The sequence below is a fragment of the Mytilus californianus genome, unplaced genomic scaffold (assembly GCF_021869535.1).
Source record: "Mytilus californianus isolate M0D057914Y unplaced genomic scaffold, xbMytCali1.0.p SCAF_30, whole genome shotgun sequence".
NCBI classification, from domain to species: domain Eukaryota; kingdom Metazoa; phylum Mollusca; class Bivalvia; order Mytilida; family Mytilidae; genus Mytilus; species Mytilus californianus.
In genome coordinates, this window is record NW_026262680.1 from 149,789 (window position 1) to 170,527 (window position 20,739).

Genomic DNA, 20,739 nt, shown 5'->3' on the forward strand with positions numbered 1-20,739 from the left:
CAGAATTATCCAGCATTTGCATATTTAATTTAAGAGACCCTTAAGTATCAAGAAAATAAACAGATCATACCCTAAATTATCCGACGTTAACTTGACATAAATCCAAGAAAATTCAGTTTACTTAGACATTTACAAACATGTGACAAAAGGGAATTTGCATAGAATTACAAAACACGTACCCGAAATCTGACATTCTGACAAAAAGGCTACCCGAAATCTGCTTTCAAGAAGGTAACCAAATGACTGCTGTCTAAAAATACAGCGATCAATAAGACTTTTTGTTTGATAGAAACAATGTCAAACTTCTCAATTAATTCCTTGTAATTAGAATAGCTATTATTGTCATTTGTCATCAGACACCCTGTTATATTTGGACAAAGAGAGACAACTCCATCACCTCATTTCAGATTTTGGGTTTAGTTAAGTAATGCATCACGATTTTCTTTTAGTTCGGAATTTGTAACATAAATATTTCCAATAGTCAGTAATCATAATTCTCTGAAGAAAGTTTGATAAAAGTGTTATATTTATAATTCAGATGAACGGCTTTCTACAGATTCAAGAACAGGGCAGTCTGATAAAAAAATGCCTTTCATTTTATTCCGTTTCTTTACATAAATTACATTTTCTGTCTTTAATTTCTTAATTCTGATATCTATGCCCCTTTCTATATTCAGGTTATGATCCCATAGTCTAATTGTGGCAAATAATTTTCTCTGCTCCTTTCCTGAGACTATAGTGTATAATAATGTTCAAGTTCAGATGGGTCATATACATATTTAAATTTTCTGTATATTCCTAACTTATTTCATTCAAGCTTTGGTTCTTGATTTATGATCATTGTTAAGTTCTTTTAACTTACTAGTTCACAAAGAAAGACCCAACAGGAAGACATGTCACCCAACCAGGACATATCATTCGGACTCCGGGCTAACCAGTCTTTTCTATTGCTCCTACATGTAAATGCCACATGAATCAACAGAGACATTTGATATATACTTATCCGTTCCAGGATATTGTATCAGCAGAGAAATATAATTATATACTTCATACGCTCAGAAATATTGAATCAACAGATAAATGTTTACTTCCTTCGCTCTAGAATATTGTATCAACAAGAAAGTATATACATTTGTACTTCATATGCTCTTGAATATTGGATCAACAGAGAAGTAACTACATATACACTGCGTTTATTTAACGTTTCAGTTTACACATTTGAAAATTACACCCACATGAAGACGGGTACATTAATCTGACACCGAGACGACCAGTCTTTGCTCCAACCCCTATATATATGCCTCGTGCGTGCTTAGGGGAGAAGTAGCACATACCAATTTACAAGTTTGTGTTTTTGATTTGTCGAGGATGGAACCCGCACTCGAGGAGAGTTTGCTACTACCATACCACAGAGACATTATCTGTTTTTCCCCAATCGGTAGCAAAAGCGTGATAAGTTTATATATGTTGTGTACAAGTCATCATTTTGAACAAAAAAGTGCTTGTACAAATTACAATCGAAAATTCTATAGTGTGTATCAATGCTTCTTTTTATAACAAAGTCCATACTATAAATTATTGTCCAAGTTTTAAGTGAATTTTAGTAAAATTTTGTACAAATTGTAATTTGTACAAGCACTTTTTGTACAAACTACAAATTGTACAAAGTCAAAATACAAATTATAATTTGTACAATTTTTTGCACAAATTATAATTTGTACAAAATGATAACTTGTACACAACATATATATGTTTTGGTCTTCAACTATCACTATACTATATAACAACATATCATATATATTTTTTATTTATTTTCTTCAGTTACACACTACTTTGACTCATTTTTGTAATCTGTAAACACACACCGGGAAAATGTCTCGCAATTACTCTTTTTCTACCACCATTTGTTTCCTTTCCATTTCTTGTTTTCAAAATCATACTGTGCACTAATTCCAGTCATTTCTTCTTGGCCTTGTTTAATCATTCTCTCTATATTTTTCTTCTTATACTCTTCTGTCATACTTTCTGGTAATTGTTTACTAAATACTGAAAAAAGAATAACACATATAGTTTAACATATCACTTATTGTTTTTTTTTTTTCATTTACAGTAAGTTTTGAACACCATTGAAACATAATAATCGTAAAGTATTAAAACTTTGAGTCAATAAGACAGGTCATACAGAACGAGTGCCACTAGTGAAGCAAGCCTTCTTACCGCTCAGAAACAGCCGAAAATTAAAGACAACAGTAGCTATATATATAGTATACCGCTATTCGAAATTCATAAATCGATTGAGAAAAAGCAAATCCGGGTTACAAACTAAAACTGAGGGAAACACATCAAATATAACAGGAGAACAACGACACAACAGAAACACAACACTAAAATGCAACACAAACAGAAACGAACTATAATATAACAATGGCGATTTTCCTGACTTGGTACAGGACATTTTAAGAAAAAATGTATGGTGGGTTGAACCTGGTTTTGTGGCTAGCCAAACCTCCCGCTTTTATGGCAATGTTAAATATAACATTAAAATGACAAGATTACATGACAGGACTACAATACAAATAAATGGAAGAACATACAGGACAGAGACAAACACAAATAATATCTATCAAAAGGTACCAGGCTTATAATTTAATACGCCAGACGTGCGTTTCGTCTACATAAGACCCATCAGTGACGCTCAGATAAAAAAAAGTTCGAAAGCCAAAACAAGTCACCCTCGCATTTTGAAGGATTTTATGACGCCCAATCTTTAGTTTTCTGAGTAGTGTTTTGCTGACTCTTGTTAGTCTTTTCGTCTTTTTTATGCCCCCGCCGTAGCGGAAGGGGAATTAAGGTTTACCCTTGTCCGTCCGTCCGTACGTACGTCCAGAAATTAGTTTCCGTTCTATAACTTTGGTTTGCCTCAACCAAATGTTATGAAACCTATACACAATGTTAATTTCCACAAAGCTCAAATCAAGTTCAAATTTGGGTGGCGTCACTTCTACCGTTCTGGAGTTATGCCCCTTTATAACGTTATATGCAAGCGGGGGCATCATCGGTGTCCCATGGACACATTCACCATTTATTTTATTATTGCCATGGTGTTGACTTTGTTTTCGACTTATGGTTTTGATTCTTTTATTTGGTATGTCCACCTCATTTTGATACCCCACTGCAGTCCTTTATGTTGTCCATTCTGTATATACATGAAAAGGATCGACACGACCAGTTTTGACTGAAACGACCCTTGATCTGAGGCGTTAAAAATATGCAATGAGATTGAAATCACAAGCTATATTACTAATTTTATAAATAAAAAAAAATCAGAATCCGTTAGAAATGTGTCTATCTATCAATCAGAATATAGACCTGCAGTATATTCATATAGTCTATTGTTAAAGATCACAGGTGCTGACCTCCAGACGTCTTTCTGAATTTTTTTTGTGTTAATGTCGCATTGACGTTAACTCTCCCTTTATTCACAAGACGAGATTTACTTCGGCCAACCAGTGTTAATACGGCAGATCAATCTTTGATATGTTTCTAACGTGTGGTTACAATATCATTAACGATACCAATTTTACTGCACCAGATGCGCATTTTGACATTTAATGTTTCTTTAGTCATGCTCGATGCCGCAATATTGCCAATCCAAGACCTCTTACAAACGTTGAAGAGCTGACAAAACCAAATAGGACCAAAAGTAAAGCCAAATCCAGACAAATAATCAGAGCTATGTACTAAGTGAGATACATTCCTTAATTTAAAATGATTTCGGAATTTTAAAACAGTAAATTTAAGTAAATAATATCTGTATACTGCTGTTATTAGCAAAACATTTCGGAATTTGGGTCCTCAATGCTCTTCAACTTCGTTTTTTGTTTGACCTTTTCAATTTTGATTCGAACGTCACTAATGACTCTTTTGAAGACGAAACGCGCCAGGTCTGGCGTACAAAATTTTAATCCTGGTATATAGGATGAATTTATATATGTTCATGCAAATACATCTGTTTATGGAATGTTAGTCATTTTAAGAAGAAGTCAGTGGCCATGATGATTAAACACATACAAATTTAAATTCCAACGGGTCAGACAATGTTGACCTCAGAGGTTTTGGACCATTCCTTTAGGTTAAATTTTGGTCATAAAATTGATCATCTAGAACTTCCTTTCTACGATGGTCTCCTAGAATAATGTTAGAGTAAGACTAAAGTGTACTTGAATTTAACCTATAGAAGTTCAAAGTAGTAACATTAGAAATATTTTGAAGAGCTGTTTTCACATAAATTCATGAGAAATAAATTTTTAAATGAAGATTATTGAATTTGCTTTAGAATATTATCGTAAGCAAAAAAAAACTGTCATGTATTATAGATTGATTGATTGGTGTTTAACGCCACTTTCAGCACTATTGGCTATTTCATGGCGGTCAGTTTTTATTGGTTGGGGAAGCCGAAGTGCCAGGAGAGAACCACCGACCTTCGGTAGGAAAACTGACAATCCTAGTCAATTATTTGGAGTCGAACGATGCATCTGTCACGAGTGGTATTCGAATTTCAAAACCTAAGTGTTGACATGTTAGTAATACAGTAGTTGGGTTACTTAAGACCAATCGGCCACCGAGGCCCCTGTGTCATGCATCAAGAGAGACGACTCCATATTTGATGAAATAATAGTTTTTATGGCCAATAATGTATTCAATGAAAAGGTTATCATCGTTTGATATTTGTTTTTTTCCATCATTTTAAAAAACTACATACTTGCTCACAATCACAAAATTCAATTTTCGTTTATTAAAGGGAGTTAGTCAAAGTCATGTTTTAAGCAAATGACCTTAAATCAGTTGAATAGAAAATTTGTTTGTATTACACAAAACTTTTAGATTTATTTTAGTAAGAAATCAGAAATTGATTTTAAATCAGTTCTAAGCTGTAAATGTTTGAACTATTTACAGTTTTTTTTGTGAAAGAATACTATTTTCTCATAATATCATCACAAAAGACTGTAAATAGTAGTTTAGATAACGAGATGAACCTTCTGGAGCACCTGAGATCACCCACGGTTTTAGTGGATTTCATGTTGCTCAGTCTTTAGTTTTCGATGTTTTGTTTGTCGACTCTTGTGTCTGTTTTGGTCGTTTTTTGTTTTCTATTTTTTGCCACAGCGTTGTCAGTTTGTTTTCGACTTATGACTTTGAATATCCCTTTTGTATATTCAATGTCAATATTGATAATACCCTTTTTTCTGTTTGAAGAAATAATGAATATATATTCTTGCTCATAATTTATTTTTTAAAATGCAAAAAATCACTGGAAAATTGTTTGAATCAATATATTATAAGCTGTTACGTTACATTGATTATAAAAAGTTATCTCTCTTTACCCATAAAACTAATAGCGAATAACTACCTATACTGTGAAAAAAATCCAAAATGAAAGTAGCTTACCGAAATGTTCACACCACCAAACCCAAGCAGCTGTGAGCCACATTATCAACAATGTTGCAGAGGCAACTTGCTTCCATTCACCAGTTGGCGCATTAATTTCGGCAAAAGTTTGGCAAAAACTTGCTCGGTATACTGAAAGATTAATCAAATATATATATATATACTTCTTCTTTCCAGAATGTAACTTTAATTGGATTTTATACAAGAAAACATGATTTATCAATTGGTTGTAATCGACTTCGAACCATGGTTCAGTAACTGCAAGTACTCTTATATCGGTGTTTTTTGTCTACTGTTTTTATGTTATTTGGTGTATTAATGCCTTGTACCGATTTATTGAGTTAAGTCATTTGCAACTACTTTTTCCAGTTTGTTTTTATGTTGTGCTGTAACTCAACTGTCACAGGTTAGGGGAGAGTTGAGCGCTCACAAACATGTGTAACCCCGCCACATTATTTATGTGCCTGTCCCAAGTCAGGAGCCTGTAATTCAGTGGTTGTCGTTGGTTCATGTCTGTCAAATTTGTTTTTCGTAAATTGTTTTGTATAAATTAGGCCGTAAGTTTTCTTGTTTGGATTGTTTCACATTTTACATGTCGGGGCCTTTCATAGCTGACTATACGGTATGTATTTTTTTGTTAAAGGCTGTACGGTCACCTATAATTGCTTTTATCTTCGTCTTTTGAACTCTGGTTGATAGTTGTTTCATTGACAATTATACCACATCTCCTTACTTTTATAATGATGATGATGATTATTCAAACAAACTATATTGAACATAATTATGGATGAAAATACGAAAAATGTCAAAATCTTATAAAACGTTTTGTTTTAAGACATTGTAGATATTTAGAAATGACTATATGTTTCGAAATACGGCATACTGTCTGTATACTGTGGATTCATTTATTTTCGTTGGTACCAATTTTCGTGGAAGGAGGAAAAAATGTGTTTTTGTGAATAATTGATTTCGTGGTGCAAATTAGCCTACTAGCATATGAAATGTATACTTCGTTGAACATTTAAATTCACTTGTACCCCCGAAAGTTACTAAAGTTGATATCTCACGAATAATAATGAATTCACAGTTTTCTCAAAGTACAAATAGAACTGCTGTAATAAAGTAAAGGGTAATGTTTAAGAAAGTTGAGAAAGTGTAAAATTAATTCAGAGTAAATTGGTTCTAACGGATTAACTTACTGATAAAAGGGAGAAAGAAAATGTCCGGTATATAGACTTAGCATTGTCAATTCTAACTATTAATAACAGGTACATAACAGCATTATCATCAACACTGGTTTCTGATACAACATGACTTTCATTGAAATAACGAAAATATTGTTATTCATATTAAGACTTTTACAAAATTGAGATATTTAACTTTCAACCTTGAATGAAAAACTACAAATTCAATAACTTCTTGGGTCACTTTTAAGCAAAATCGAAATTGCGGGGATATACATAAACTCATCATATAATCCAGGATTAAATATTTTGTATATTTGACATTTAAAGACAATGAAGTAAAATTTTGAAAAAAAAATGTTGTTTATTGCAGACAACATTTGATTTGTACTTTTGAACTTCAATACTATGATCCTTTTCCTTTAGATTTAAGTCTACCGTCGATTATTGAACCCGTTGGATGATTAGCGTTTTCAACATTTTAAATACTTTGATTATTTTTTTTGTCGGTCACCTAATATATGGTTATATGGTTTACTAATGACTCTGTGTCCTCAGCCCTATGGATCTCAATAACCCTCTATGGATCAGTAAGGGGCCTAAAATGAACAGTTTAACGAATGTATCGCTCACGGGACTTTTCATGCCAATTTTTGTATTAGAACAAAAAATGAAATACAATAACATTTATAGATGACGTCACCATTGATAGAAGACGTGACGTCGTGATACTCATATGGAATCTACTGACCCACCACGGATCTATAGGCGGGGGTCACCACATGACGATGTTAAAGCAGTCACAACGTCACTAATTTATTCGAGGTGCGACAAATATCAATTGCATTACACAGAAATCAAAAGGCTTAGCTACACGAACGCCATCAAAAATGGAGAATGATCCTAAGAATTCTGAAAGGGTAAGCAGATCGTGATCCACTAGTCGCATTTGTGTAAAGATGAAATAGTTGATCCATTAATTAATTTGAAATAACTGATAAACTCGAATTTGAAATCATGCACCTTTCAGACATGTTATATTTCAATATATAATATGTATCATTAAATACGTGTATCTACACCTAAATCGGATACTAAAATACATGTATTTATGATCACGAGTAAATCTTTAATATTAGAGTTATCTTAGATAAGCTTGAAGGATGACCATATACTGTTTACGATACGACACCCTTCGTATCGTCGGATGAGGACACAGCATATCTATGTCTTTGCAGTTGTCATTATGAGCTCGTGCATATTTGTGCTAAAATTTTTGATGTTCGAACCTCATAAATCCATTCTGAAAAAATGAGTTAAAGAACAGACCTGCGGTAATTGCATGAACATAAACCCGTTTTTTGTTGGACAAAATGCGATATATTTCATTCATCGTTCAAATAACACTTTTATTTCGTGTTCTTACATACACATATTTATACCCTTCTTTCACGATCATCGTCGAAAAGAGTTGCAAGTACAACCTGTTTTGAGAAGGAAATACTTTGAACGAGACATATACAACATAACATTCAAACATACAGCCTTTTCGCTCCTCCATGGTTAGATTTTTCCAGTCTCCTACTTCTTTTTCCCTGAGGGCTGTCACATCTGGTGTGTTTGGCTTCCACCTCAAGGCAGGAAATGGATAATCACTTCTGTCTTCATAACCAGGTCTAATACTATGACCTGAACCAACAATATCTCTATTTCCTGAAAATTTAATATGACAGGAAGTTTACCATATGGTTCCTTGCATAAACATCGTTATGCATATGTAAGGATTAAGTCGTAACCAATCATATTCTTCCTTAATCCCCCACAATAACAAAGGAAGGCATATCTTATATGTTATATAATAGCACACTTGCGTAATTTCAGTACAAGATATATTTTGTTTAGACACCCTGTGCAGAATGTATGCCAAAATTCTTAGGTCAGATTCCGACATTTCGTTTGGTCTCATTCGACAAAGATGTTACCAAGCAAACAATTTACTCTGAAGAGGTAATATAATCGATCAGGCTCAATATGTCATATTAATCATTACAATACACAGGTACTGACTACTTGGCAGATTATTTCACGTATAGATATATCATTTCATTTCATTGTTTTTTTTTTAATAATTACCGTAATTTAAAATTATAGTTTTGTAGTCTTCATGTTACTCTTTAAAAGTTTTACCATTATTTTGTTGACCGTTATGGAATATCTGTGTTACAGATTACCACAGAAGCTATGTACCATATATTCTCAGTCCAAATCCTGTCCTGATATCAGCGTTGATGACATCACAAAATCAGAGTTCTCGAAAAGTGGTTGTCCGAAGGGTTTAACCACAAAATTATGCAAGAACCAACACAATTTTGGTATTTTGCGATAGAAATGAAAGTGAGGACCAGCAGATTTACTTGAAGGGCCAACATGGAAAAAAAAAAGATTTTGAGAACTCTGCAAAATGCAACATATCAATCTGACTTTTGTTTGTCATGGTCATCAGGACGGGTACCACTGTTTGAGCAAGAACTGGCTTGTTTATCCTTCCTTCATTCCCTATTTGATAATTTTGTTGTCGACTTGACTTATACTTTTTTGATTGGCCAATTGGCATCTTCTTATTTTTATAAATCAAGCTATAAAATGACATAAGTCATGTCTGCATTTAAATCGTTTACCGAAGTAATGTCCAGGATTAAGGATCTGTTATATAAACAAAAGTGTTAACTATTACCTATTTTGGGGTAATATTTATCTTTTTGTTCCTGTGTAAGATTCACCACTTCTTGTTGTTGGCATTTTGGTGACGTTGTTGAGAGAGCTCTCAAAGGAATTTTACCTGCAACTCTCGCCGATGATACCAATAATTGATAACTCATCGTTATCTAAAAAGATTTAAATGTAATTTGAATGTATTACATATAGTAAGAAAATAACACCTTTGTAAATGAGGGCCACTTTATGGCAGATTTAGTCTTTAACAAATATCCCTAGATGACGAAACGAGTGTTATAACTCGTTTCTGCAACGAAAAAATGGAAAATTACATTAAATCCGTACATCCGTAGCACAGGTATTTTTTACACAAATGGAGAAAAAAATTGACAGTTTTTTTTTTTAAATATTTTGACAATGTAAATAGCTGAATCAATTTTCGACACCACAATACTTGTCTGTGATATGTTATGATATTTTTCATTGGTTGGTATATGCGATCACGTCCCATTTAAACTTTGCTCAACCAGGTTTCCTCAAATTAAAACAAATGCATACGGTCTGTATATTTTCTTGCATTGATGTGACTCTACTCCAATGTTTTTATAGGATTAAACAAAACCTAAATGTGATCGTGCTTAAGCTAAGGTTTCTCTTCCCTCATGCAAAGCTGGAATTTCCTGTTTAGTTCAGTTTGGTTTTGTGAAAGCTAGACCACATAAGATGTCTATTTGAATTCTGATTACTCGGTGAATGACCATTTAAGCATTTATTCACTTAAATTTCAACCCCAAAAGAGAGTTTTCAATGCATAGAATTAATCATTGGTGGCATATGATCACATTTTTTCTGGCAGTAGCACATTAACTTAAACTAAATTTTCCCAAGATTTGTTGTGTTGAGGAATATAGGCAACAATTGTTTACCGATGTTCAAATTTCATAAGTAAGAAGATTAAAATATGAGTAACAAACAAAAACTGAGATAATCGTATGAACTCCAGAAGGATCGAAACCGGACGATAAAAAAGTTATAACGAACTTTCAAATCTACTTACTAATTTCAATATACATATTAGTTTGTGGTAAGTCATAAAAAATAATCCTATATCGACATCTAAAATCATGTATATCATGTAAATCGAGCAATGCATTAAATTTGAGCAGAGAACAACACCTCCTTCCCAATAGTGTATAGCACAATGTCCTTACCCATTAACATTTTGCTCAATGCTACTTGGCCTAACATTTATGTGTCATTTTGTATGTCGACATTAGAATTAAGAATAATTCTTTGGCTTCTTATAATAGAATGAAAAATTGCCTTTAAGTATTTGCTTAAAAACTCTTTTATGTGCAGAAAAATCTACCCCTAACTTAAACTCACTTAAAAGTTATTGTACCAGAGTTGCGTATGAACGGTTAAAACATTAACTCCATTTATCTATATGAACTTATTTACGATGTTTTGAATGTCACCTTATGGGAGAATTGTGTTCGCGGTGTCCATCGTTGTCTTCTGAACTGCAAATTAAAAGATCGTGTCCTTTTCTTATCATGACTTTTTTGACTGAGACTGGATTCGCATGGCGAGTGATATGTGTATAGCAGTTGACACTTACTGTCCATCATGCACCCGACCCTGCTCCATTTGGAGTTCATGCGATCGTCTACAGATTTTCTCCTCGTTCGTGTAAAAGAGGATTAACTAGCTATTTTACATCAGTAAATCATTGTTGATTATTTACCTTTGAAGCAACTACCGATTAAAGAGAGGCCACATAATCAATATAAGAAATTAAAGCAACATGAAATTCTAACAAGTTCAGGTCACTTTTGTTAGAATTTCAATATTGAGATAGCCATTCTATGTATATGCTAAATTACCACATCAAGCATTATTAAAAATGTGTTATCTCAATAAAAAGGGTAAATGAAAAGGAAAATATTATAAAAAAAAAATGATTGCCAGATGGAGAGAACCTCTAGAAAATATAGGTTTTTTCTGCCCAATTAATATTTAAATACCATAGCATAAACCATGCCTTTTTTTTAAATAATGTACACGAAGGAAAATAAGTATATATACTACTACTTCTATGCAGAAGTCAGAACACGTTACAAGAGAAACATATTTCCATAATTGAATTTTCACCAGGAAATTTATTTTTAAACATATGTTTTTGTCTTATTTCAATTACCCAGGATTTTGAATTTCTAACAAAGGATCATGTTATTCCAAATGCATATGCCAATAGATTGATTTAAACTACCATTTTTTTTCAAATTCTGAGTATTTAAATGGCAATGATATTTTTACCAAAAAACAAACTTCTGTTCGAAGGAATTTAGATTTCAAGTATTTACGTAAACTTTTATAAGTATATTGTTATGATTCCAATAGGTTTCAGCAATTTCTCATATCTTTGTCCTTTGTGTGATGGAAGCAAACACAAGGTGATTGTTTTCATAAGCAAATTTGTCAGGTATTTTCCAATTAAACAAACAAAAGGAATAATTCAATCAATGGAAATTAATCTAAGAAAATAACTTCCGTATTTTATCTGAAGGATATGGTATATTTAATTTGTATAATTGTACAAATGTCCTCTAGGTGCTGCATTTGTTAGACTGTATTCTCTTCGATTCATAAAATTTACAATCTTTAAGTACAGACCTAATATGTGTTAAGGTAAGATACATTATGGAAACCAGGAGAAATTTTGTCAAGGGTTCTGGTTCTTTGATTCTTATGAAGAAAAAAGATGGGAAGTATTACCTTTGGCTAATGTATTTTTAAAACTTTAAAGTAAATAATGATGCATGGATAAAGATGTTAAAGGATGTGTCCCTCTCTAATCATTTAACATCCAAAAGCATTTTACTTGATTTGTCATCCGACCGCATCTGAGGAAAACCGAATCAAATCTTCTGGTTCATTTTTCAAAACAACGAATATTCAATTGCATCGAAAATTTAGAAATGTAATTTTTATGGGAGTTTACTGTGAATCGGAAAATGAACATTTTATAAGTGTATACAATTTTGATATTAAGGATACTTAAATGTCATTGCTTCTTGATTTTTCTATAAATAGCATACACATTAACCTATTTTTTCTCGATAGTTTATTTCGATTGATAAATTATGACTGCTTTAAAATGTATGTTATATTTGAATTGTGTCACTAGTGAAAAAGGAAACCAAGGTAAACATTATAGTTCAATGCCCTATTCACCTGACAATGAACCGTTGACCCTTACTTATCAAAAGATAAACATTGTTTGTTTCAATTTTCTTGATCATGTGTATTTACTCCAAAACATGAACCTCGTCATATAGAGGTTATAGAAATATTTTTTGTTGTCTTTGTTTTCTTTTCGTAAATAAATCTGTGAAAATAATAATATAATTTGAATTAAGTGCTTTCATTTAATATGAAATATGATGATATATCAGATAAAATTAACATAAAATTGGAAATAATAAAATTTTAAAACAACACATTGAGGGAAAGAAGAACTACATTTTGAAGGCATTAATTATTGCATATAGACGACTTTGTTTATAGATTAAGTTGGGTTTTGTTTTTGGCTTCAATTAAACAATGGGGTTTGTCATTACAATGACCGTCACAGTATCAATTTGAATGTACTCATCGAACAATAGTAAATACCATTTATCAAAGTATCTCCAGTGGAACAGAAACTGCATGTTTACCCTTCTTGAGCACCAGATTTTCCCCCAGGTTTTTCTTTATGGGGATAGTATTTTTCTTTCTTTAATTACATGTGTTTTTTTTTTGTGGTGGGACTGTCACTTGTCTTTTTGTTTTAATTTCTATTGGCCATGATTATGATGATGTTGTCCTTCTTCGAATTATAGATTTTTATAACTTCTCAATATAAATCTTTTTTAATATATACCATGTACTTTTGAACAAAATTTGATTCTTTTGTTTGGATTTTACTTGCTGACAATAATAAAATCGTTATCTATTGATATTTACATCTGTTAATATGTATTTTCATAAAGCTGCAAGCTTGCAGTGGACATTTAATAAAACAACGAGATTGATTTATTGAGACCTGGTTCTTCTCCACAGCGAACAGGAAGGTATTTGTAATGATTTTGGTTGGGTGTTCTGTCTATCCTCTCAAATACAAATACAAACATTGGAAATGAAAAAAAATATGAAATGAAAAAATGATAAATTAGATAAACGTATGGATATCTATATAAATTGTTGAGAACCCAATACCATGTTGTAAACAGGTTCATCCCTCATTCTTGTTGTTCAATGCACAGGTGTAAAATGGTCGATATCTAGTACAAATTTCTACTCAATCCGATGCTAAAAAGCATCTTGAGCTTGCAGTGACTGCGGTAATAGCTAAACATTTTTTTGAAGACTTCGCCTAGACTTTGAGGTGAAAAAAAGTACGAAAATCACTGTTATTTTGTCGTAGATTATGTAAAGTGCACGTAGGGATTATATGTAATGAATTAGTACACCATGTTACCTTCCTTTCTATTTCAGTGCATATTCAAGGAATAGAAATTAATATGGTCGTAATATATCATGACCTTAAATTCAGACCAGTCTGTACAAATTTTATTAAGTGGCAGTCTAGTGCTAGAATATGTTTATTCAGCGTTTGAAAAATACAAACAGCTTTTTACAGGAGCCATTTACACTATGCATAGCGACTGTGGAGGATTATAGTATTTATTACGTCCATGAATATATTGAGGAATATTGAAGAAAACGTTTCCACATAATTTCATTGGACCAACACATTACTGAAGGTTTTGATGTTTCTTAGAATTAAAACCAAACAATGTCATTGGAAATAAGTGGGATTATGATGCCACACAATTTTTCGTAACTTACCTCAAGCTCCGGAAAGTTATTTTCTCGTTTTGAAAAGCGAATATTCATAGGTTTATATACTAAGACAGGAACCTCTTCAGCGATTGTCTTGCGTCATATCTTAATGTTTTGTGCTAATTGAAGATTTTGGTTTTGATTGCTGATCTTTGATTATTGTTTCTTTTTACTTTATAATTTTAATTACAAATTTTTTAGGCTCAGAGCGATGCAGAGCTTAGCATATTGCACAGATACCTTTCTATTGTATGTTTGGAGGATATTATAAAATTGGCTAGCATGTACAGCGAGCTTGTTTTTAAGACGAAATACGATCGTTCAATTCAAATTCTTCTGTATATTGCAAACATGTAAATTAAGCTAGCTAGCATTCAAAACATAAAAAATAAAATCTGCGTGATTTGAAGATTTTTCAATTTAGAATAAACCGTTGCATTACGTGTGTAGCTAAGTATATATTTACTCCAAATGTCACACAATTTATAATCAATCAGGTGAACAAAATACATTTATACGCACGTAAATGTAAACTTTACAGCAATCACCGTTTGTGGGACTTTTCCCACGCATTGTTCTAAAGATTTCATTAATGGTATGATCAGATAAGAAATCAAATATGGCATCTTATGTTCATCGAGTGCATTTATTAAAATCAATAGATTGTTTTTAAATATCAAACATATTGAAAACAACATAGTGTTTTTAATCATATTGATAGTAATGACAAACTATATATATGCCTACCCCAATAGCAGGAAGTTTTTTCTATGTTTTGCACACAAGATGGCGGAACAGCAATATCAATATCACGTGATTAAAATGTAATTTGTAAAAGCACATAGCATTTTTTTCAAATTCTAACATTTATTTCCAGGCGCATTTCTCTGAACATAAAATATTAGGCGAAGTATATTATCAATTCGAATTATATTATATTTCATAAATTTTTCTAGTATTCGGTCATAACAAAATGTTCAAGGAAGATATCGAATATTATCAAAAATCATTTTAAAAAGCATGACAACAATCGAAAGAAAATTGGAGGCTTACCTGAAGAATAAAAATATACCTTAATTATAGATGTGCCTCTGTAGTATTATAATTTTACCCTTGAGATAATTTTCTGAAAGTCAGCTAATGACCGACATTTACCTTTCCGCTACCTGACAAATAAAGTGCATACACCTTATATCCTTTAAGGCATTTAACTATAGCTTTATCATTACTGATTGATAAGAACGCCTTGTAATTTGATATTTTTGATGGTTTTGAACCGATTACCTGCATTTTAGCAATTTTGCACATTTGAAATTTAAACTAAGTAATTTTTTTACAATGTATTTAAAGAATGATTAATGAAATTTCTAGCTTGTCTTTCAATACACTAATTTGCCTGAATCCCCTTTCAAACAAAATGTATGTGTTACTATTATATATGAGATTTTATTCTGATTGTAGCTTCTCCATCGTTTAACTGATGGTAACACTCTTAAGGACGTTGACACAGTAGAAACAATGTATAGTTATGTGATCATGTGATAATTTGTTTACATCGGAAAAATATAATTATTTATAGTACAGTCGTGTATAATTCATCATCTAACACACTTTTCTCTGAAATACATTCAACTTATCTATGAAAGAGGAATTTACTGTTACTTATGTTATTGTTGATAATGGCACTGTGGAGTCTGGGAGTAGTAAAATTCCGTTACATAATTTTGACAGAAATATATGATCCAACTTTAAATTTTCCATCGATAAATATCTAATAAGGTAAGAAAGTTAACAAAAACCATACGTCTAAGACAGCAGACAAAACCAACAGAAAAGACAGAGGTATGAAGAGCCATTATTCGGCCCCTGAAATTTCAAAAATATGAAAACTATGCCGGACTTTCGAAATTACGTTAATTTAATTGATCAATGAACAAGGTAATATAATCTGGGCACTTAAGTGCAAAAAGTTCACTTATTATGTCCCTATGGCGTTAAAAATGTGTTGACATTGACATATTTGACAAAAAATTGTCATTTTAGGTCATTTTTCGCAAAGTTTTTGGACAAAATATATTAATAGATGTGAGCAACAGTTTTACCCACAAAGATATTTTATGCACATCTATGTTTAAACACGTATCTTATGTCTTAATTATGGTACATTTATAAGACTTTTTGATTTTCGAATTCAAGGGGCCAAACAAGTGACCTTATAATACCTTCAGTGTTGATGCTATGGCATATGATTTATTTTCCATTTGGAGTTCATGCCTTAGTTTTTTTGTTTGTTTTTTACTATGATTTGAATCTTTTTAATGGATTTATGAGATTTGAACAATAGTAAACTACGGGGAACTTATATCACAAATGTTACGATATTTTCGATGAAATCTTGACAAATCATATAGCAAACCAACCTTTCTTAATGCATATACTGTAAACAACCGCTTGATTGACCATGTTATGTGTTTTTTATCATATCTATAGATACTTGTCAACCAACCATGTGACAATTCACTAATTTTTTATTTATTGTTTTTATTTCTTATTATAAACAATCATTGATAAAGTAAAATGTCAATATAGAATTGCTAGAATAGATAAATAGAAAGTTATTGTCAACTTGCTCAGTTTATCTCAACGAAATTTTGATATGAAGTTTTTTTTAAATAAATAACACAAACTGTTACAATTGGGAAATCACTATACTGAAAAGTATCGAAATGTATTTTCCGGGACACACGACAGAATTTGGTTACATTTACTCAACATTTTATAAATATTCTTAAGGTAGAAACTTGAAATTAAATTTACACCAAAATACCATATATTTATGTGATGTTAATGTTATCCTTGACCAATAGAAACACCAGTTCTGTAACAAGTTACTTAGGTACAAACATATATATGCATGTAATTACGGACTTACCAAAAACTTATGGTCAGTATTTCCTATATCATACGTAGCAACTTGTATTGTTGTAAGTTACAGGTATTAAAATGTTTTCTTCGTGTACATTAATTTGTAGGAATACTCTTTTTATCAAAAAAGGCTCAATGCATTTTTGTTTGATATTAATACAAATATCTTTTAACAGCAAGCAGGCTTATCATAATAGAATTAAATTGATAGTAATAACGTTTTTTAACGAGTCATAACCATATGAGAAGTAGACTTTTAAATGTTATTTTTTTAGTTTGAACTTTTCTCATTGTACTGAAACTAACTCCTCCAGGCAAAATGATCTTGGAAGATTCTAAGTATATATTTGTACTGTCGAAGCTCTAATTGAATGCAACAGTAGTTAACCGATGTTCAAATTTCATCAATCGACTAGAGAGATTCAAATCCAGATATAAATAAAAATTGTAAAAAACGCTGACACTTCAAACGGAGTGAGCCTGGGTGCATCGATATGGTAAGCGTCTCCTGCTATCCATGTATCACCTGTTTTACGAATCTAAACTCCATAAAGATGTAATAATCGGGAATAGGAAACAATCTGTTAACTTACAATTTAGACGACTATTCCAGAATCTAAAAATATCAGACTTCGAAAACATGTCGCTAGGGAGTTGTGACACTGACAATACATTTCGAACAACCAATTCGCGAAGGTGACCGTAAAAACTATGTTAAGCGTTCTATATTTTCAGCTTAAAAACAATATTTGGTTTCAAGTGCATTTGATTAAGGGCATCAGAATCATACATTTCTTTTATAATCATATTGCCCATATAATTGACCAAATTCCTCTTTAATGCTTCAACTATTTTTTTAATTCCAAGATCCATTGTTTTGGAGAGAAAAAATAAATATTTAGTTTTAAAAGCTACAATGAGTATAGTTCATGCCTGAAATGTCTGATTGAAGCAGTTGTCGTTAGTGTACACGTTGTTTCAACGTTAACGAAATAAAACTGCTGAAAGTTTAAACATTCAAGGGTTTGGGAAAATAATCTTAATTTACTTGTTATTTATAACCGGTACATGCTAATAGTTATGGTCAAATATTATTCTATATTCATTTTAAACCATCATGTTTTAGAAAAGTATATCTGTGTTTATTTTGACATAAATGGATTCACATTTAAAATTTTACATTTTGTATTTAAAGTAATAAGCATCCTCTATCATGCATTTGTTATTGCAAACTGGGTTGTCTTAAAATAAAGTAAAAGAATAAAACACGAATAACGTATACACTTTGCATACAGACATTTTTTGATAAAACATATGGGATCTTTTTCTCAGTAGATAGTTAAAGTTTCCACTTATTTTAGTCATTAGAATGTCTTATATAAGCAATGGAAAAGGAATCTATATAGTTCAAAGTTTTTATGATAATTTTAGTGCAACAGAAGAGTACATGTGAAAAAAAAAAGATATTCTAACATGACGTTCTTCAAACGCTTTGAGTACACACCCATGGTAAAATATGAATATATTGTTTGGGCTGTTCCGATCGTACTCCCGCGTCATATGCTTTTTTATGAATGAGCTACCCGACGTCATAGAACGACGACGTAAGAATATAAGCATTTTACGGGTAAATACACGGTTGTGAAACCGAAAATCATCACAACAAGGAAACGTAAACAAACGATGCTAAAATGTGTTATATAAGCCATTTTTTGTATACATATAAGACATATAAGTACAATTATCATTTAGATTCATCCAAACCTATCTAAATATGTTATTGTAAATAGTTTAAGCATGTCATTTATTCAGTTCTTTTACGTCAATTTAATAGTGCGTTTATTTATGGGAACGGCAAATAAAGCCTTCACCTAGAGCGCTTCGATCCAAAACAATTGCCGTATTTGTCCTATTAGAATCGAAATAATTCATGGGGGCTTGAATATATCGTGATTTTACCACGGGTTGTCCCTTTATGCCGATATTTTACTCCTCGCTATCGCTCAGGGTAAAATATTTGTCATAAAGGGCCAACCCGTGGTAAAATCACGATATATTCAAGCCCCCATGAATTATTTCTTAAATATTTTAGTAGTAACATTTTCAACTGGTTACTTCCCTATTAAGACAAACGTAGTTTACCCATGTTTAAATCTCGTAAATGTATTAGGAAGAGAAAAATCAAGGTAACAAACAAGAATTGAGGAATTCGCATGAACTCCAAAAGAAGCGAAACCGGGTGCGTCAACAGGGTTAGCTTAACTGTCTATACATGCACCAACCGCCTGCGAATTACCACTCAGTCTAAATGTAACAATCAGGAATATGACACAATCGGTCAATGTACATATCAGACAACTCTACTGCTATCTAAATATCTAATACTGTAAAAACATGTCGCTAGTAAGTAGAGACACCGACACACCGTATCGGTCAACCAATTCATGACAGTGCCCGTAAAACACTTAGTTTAAATGTCACTATCAGGAATACGATACAATCGGTAAATGTACAGATCAGACGACTCTACTCCAATCTAAATATCTAATACTGTTAATACTAAGTAGAGACACCGACACACCGTATCGGTCAACCAATTCATGACGGTGACTGTAAAACACTCAGTCAAAATGTTAATATCAGGAATATGACACAATCAGTAAATTTACAGATCAGACGACTCCACTATTATCTAAATATCTAATATTGTGAAAACATGTTGCTAGTAAGTAGAGACACTGACACATCGTATCGGTCAACTAACTCATGACAGTGATCATAAAACACTCAGTTAAAATGTAATTATCAGGAATACGATACAATCGGTATATTTACAGATCTGACTATTCTACTGTTATCTAAAGATATAATACAGTGAAAATATGTGCTAGTAAGTGTAGACACTGACACATCGTATCGGTCAACCAATTCATGACAGTGACCGTAAAACACTTAGTTTAAATGTCACTATCAGGAATACGATACAATCGGTAAATGTACAGATCAGACGACTCTACTGTTATCTAAATATCTAATACCGTGAAAATATGTTGCTAGTAAGTGGAGACACTGATATATCATATCGGTCAACCAATTCATGATGGTGACTGTAAAACTAATTTAGTGTCGATTTTTGTTTTTGTGTGAGGAGCACATTATGTTTATGAAGTCCAAATAGTGAGAACATGCACAAGGGTAAAGTATAAGCTGATATATGAAACCGTTATATGATTGAGCAGAGGATGTGTTAAAACTGAAAAATGGGAAGTTGACAATTGGAAAGTTGCAATGTAACAGTGAACAGCTAGAGGAGCTTGGACTTCTGGAGAATAATGTTTCAAGTCTCAAATAAAACATTAGGTTTTACTGTTAAAAATTATGTTTTATGAAATGAAATGCAGTAAAACTTTATTTTTCGAATATATCAATCTAAACACGTGTTAATTAAGCATTTGGTGTTATGTGTTTGCAGGTTATTTGTCTTATAGGGGGCTTATCTTGAAGGACAGATCACCTAAATCAAATAAAACTTTATTCAACAAAAAATTTATTCAAGTCAGGAATATGACAGTTGTTATCC

The 20,739-nt window shown here is 32.0% G+C and overlaps 1 protein-coding gene across 4 annotated transcripts; it reads right to left on the bottom strand.

Moving 5' to 3' along the window:
- Window positions 1-1,785: 1,785 nt before the first annotated feature.
- Window positions 1,786-15,470, bottom strand: LOC127736362 (cytochrome c oxidase subunit 4 isoform 1, mitochondrial-like). 4 transcript variants are annotated; one of them, XM_052246866.1, is made up of 5 exons: window positions 15,390-15,470; window positions 9,367-9,517; window positions 8,175-8,345; window positions 5,449-5,580; window positions 1,786-2,046 (listed from the first exon to the last, which is right to left on the bottom strand). In XM_052246866.1, exons 2-5 carry the CDS (start codon window positions 9,509-9,511, stop codon window positions 1,895-1,897), a joined length of 600 nt encoding a protein of 199 aa, XP_052102826.1. In that variant the 5' UTR covers window positions 9,512-9,517; window positions 15,390-15,470; the 3' UTR covers window positions 1,786-1,894. The 4 variants fall into 4 exon arrangements, with proteins under 4 accessions (XP_052102826.1, XP_052102824.1, XP_052102825.1 ...); XM_052246864.1 differs by having other exon boundaries at window positions 15,307-15,445; XM_052246865.1 differs by having other exon boundaries at window positions 15,288-15,439.
- Window positions 15,471-20,739: the final 5,269 nt, after the last annotated feature.

Excerpts from the sequence above, each read along its gene's own strand:
- LOC127736362 (XM_052246866.1), bottom strand. The coding sequence starts at position 9,511 with ATGAGTTATCAATTATTGGTATCATCGGCGAGAGTTGCAGGTAAAATT. Across the intron at positions 8,346-9,366 it reads TAAATATTACCCCAAAATAG|GAAATAGAGATATTGTTGGT; the intron begins GTAATAGTTAAC and ends TTAAATTTTCAG. Across the intron at positions 5,581-8,174 it reads CATGGAGGAGCGAAAAGGCT|TATACCGAGCAAGTTTTTGC; the intron begins GTATGTTTGAAT and ends TTAATCTTTCAG.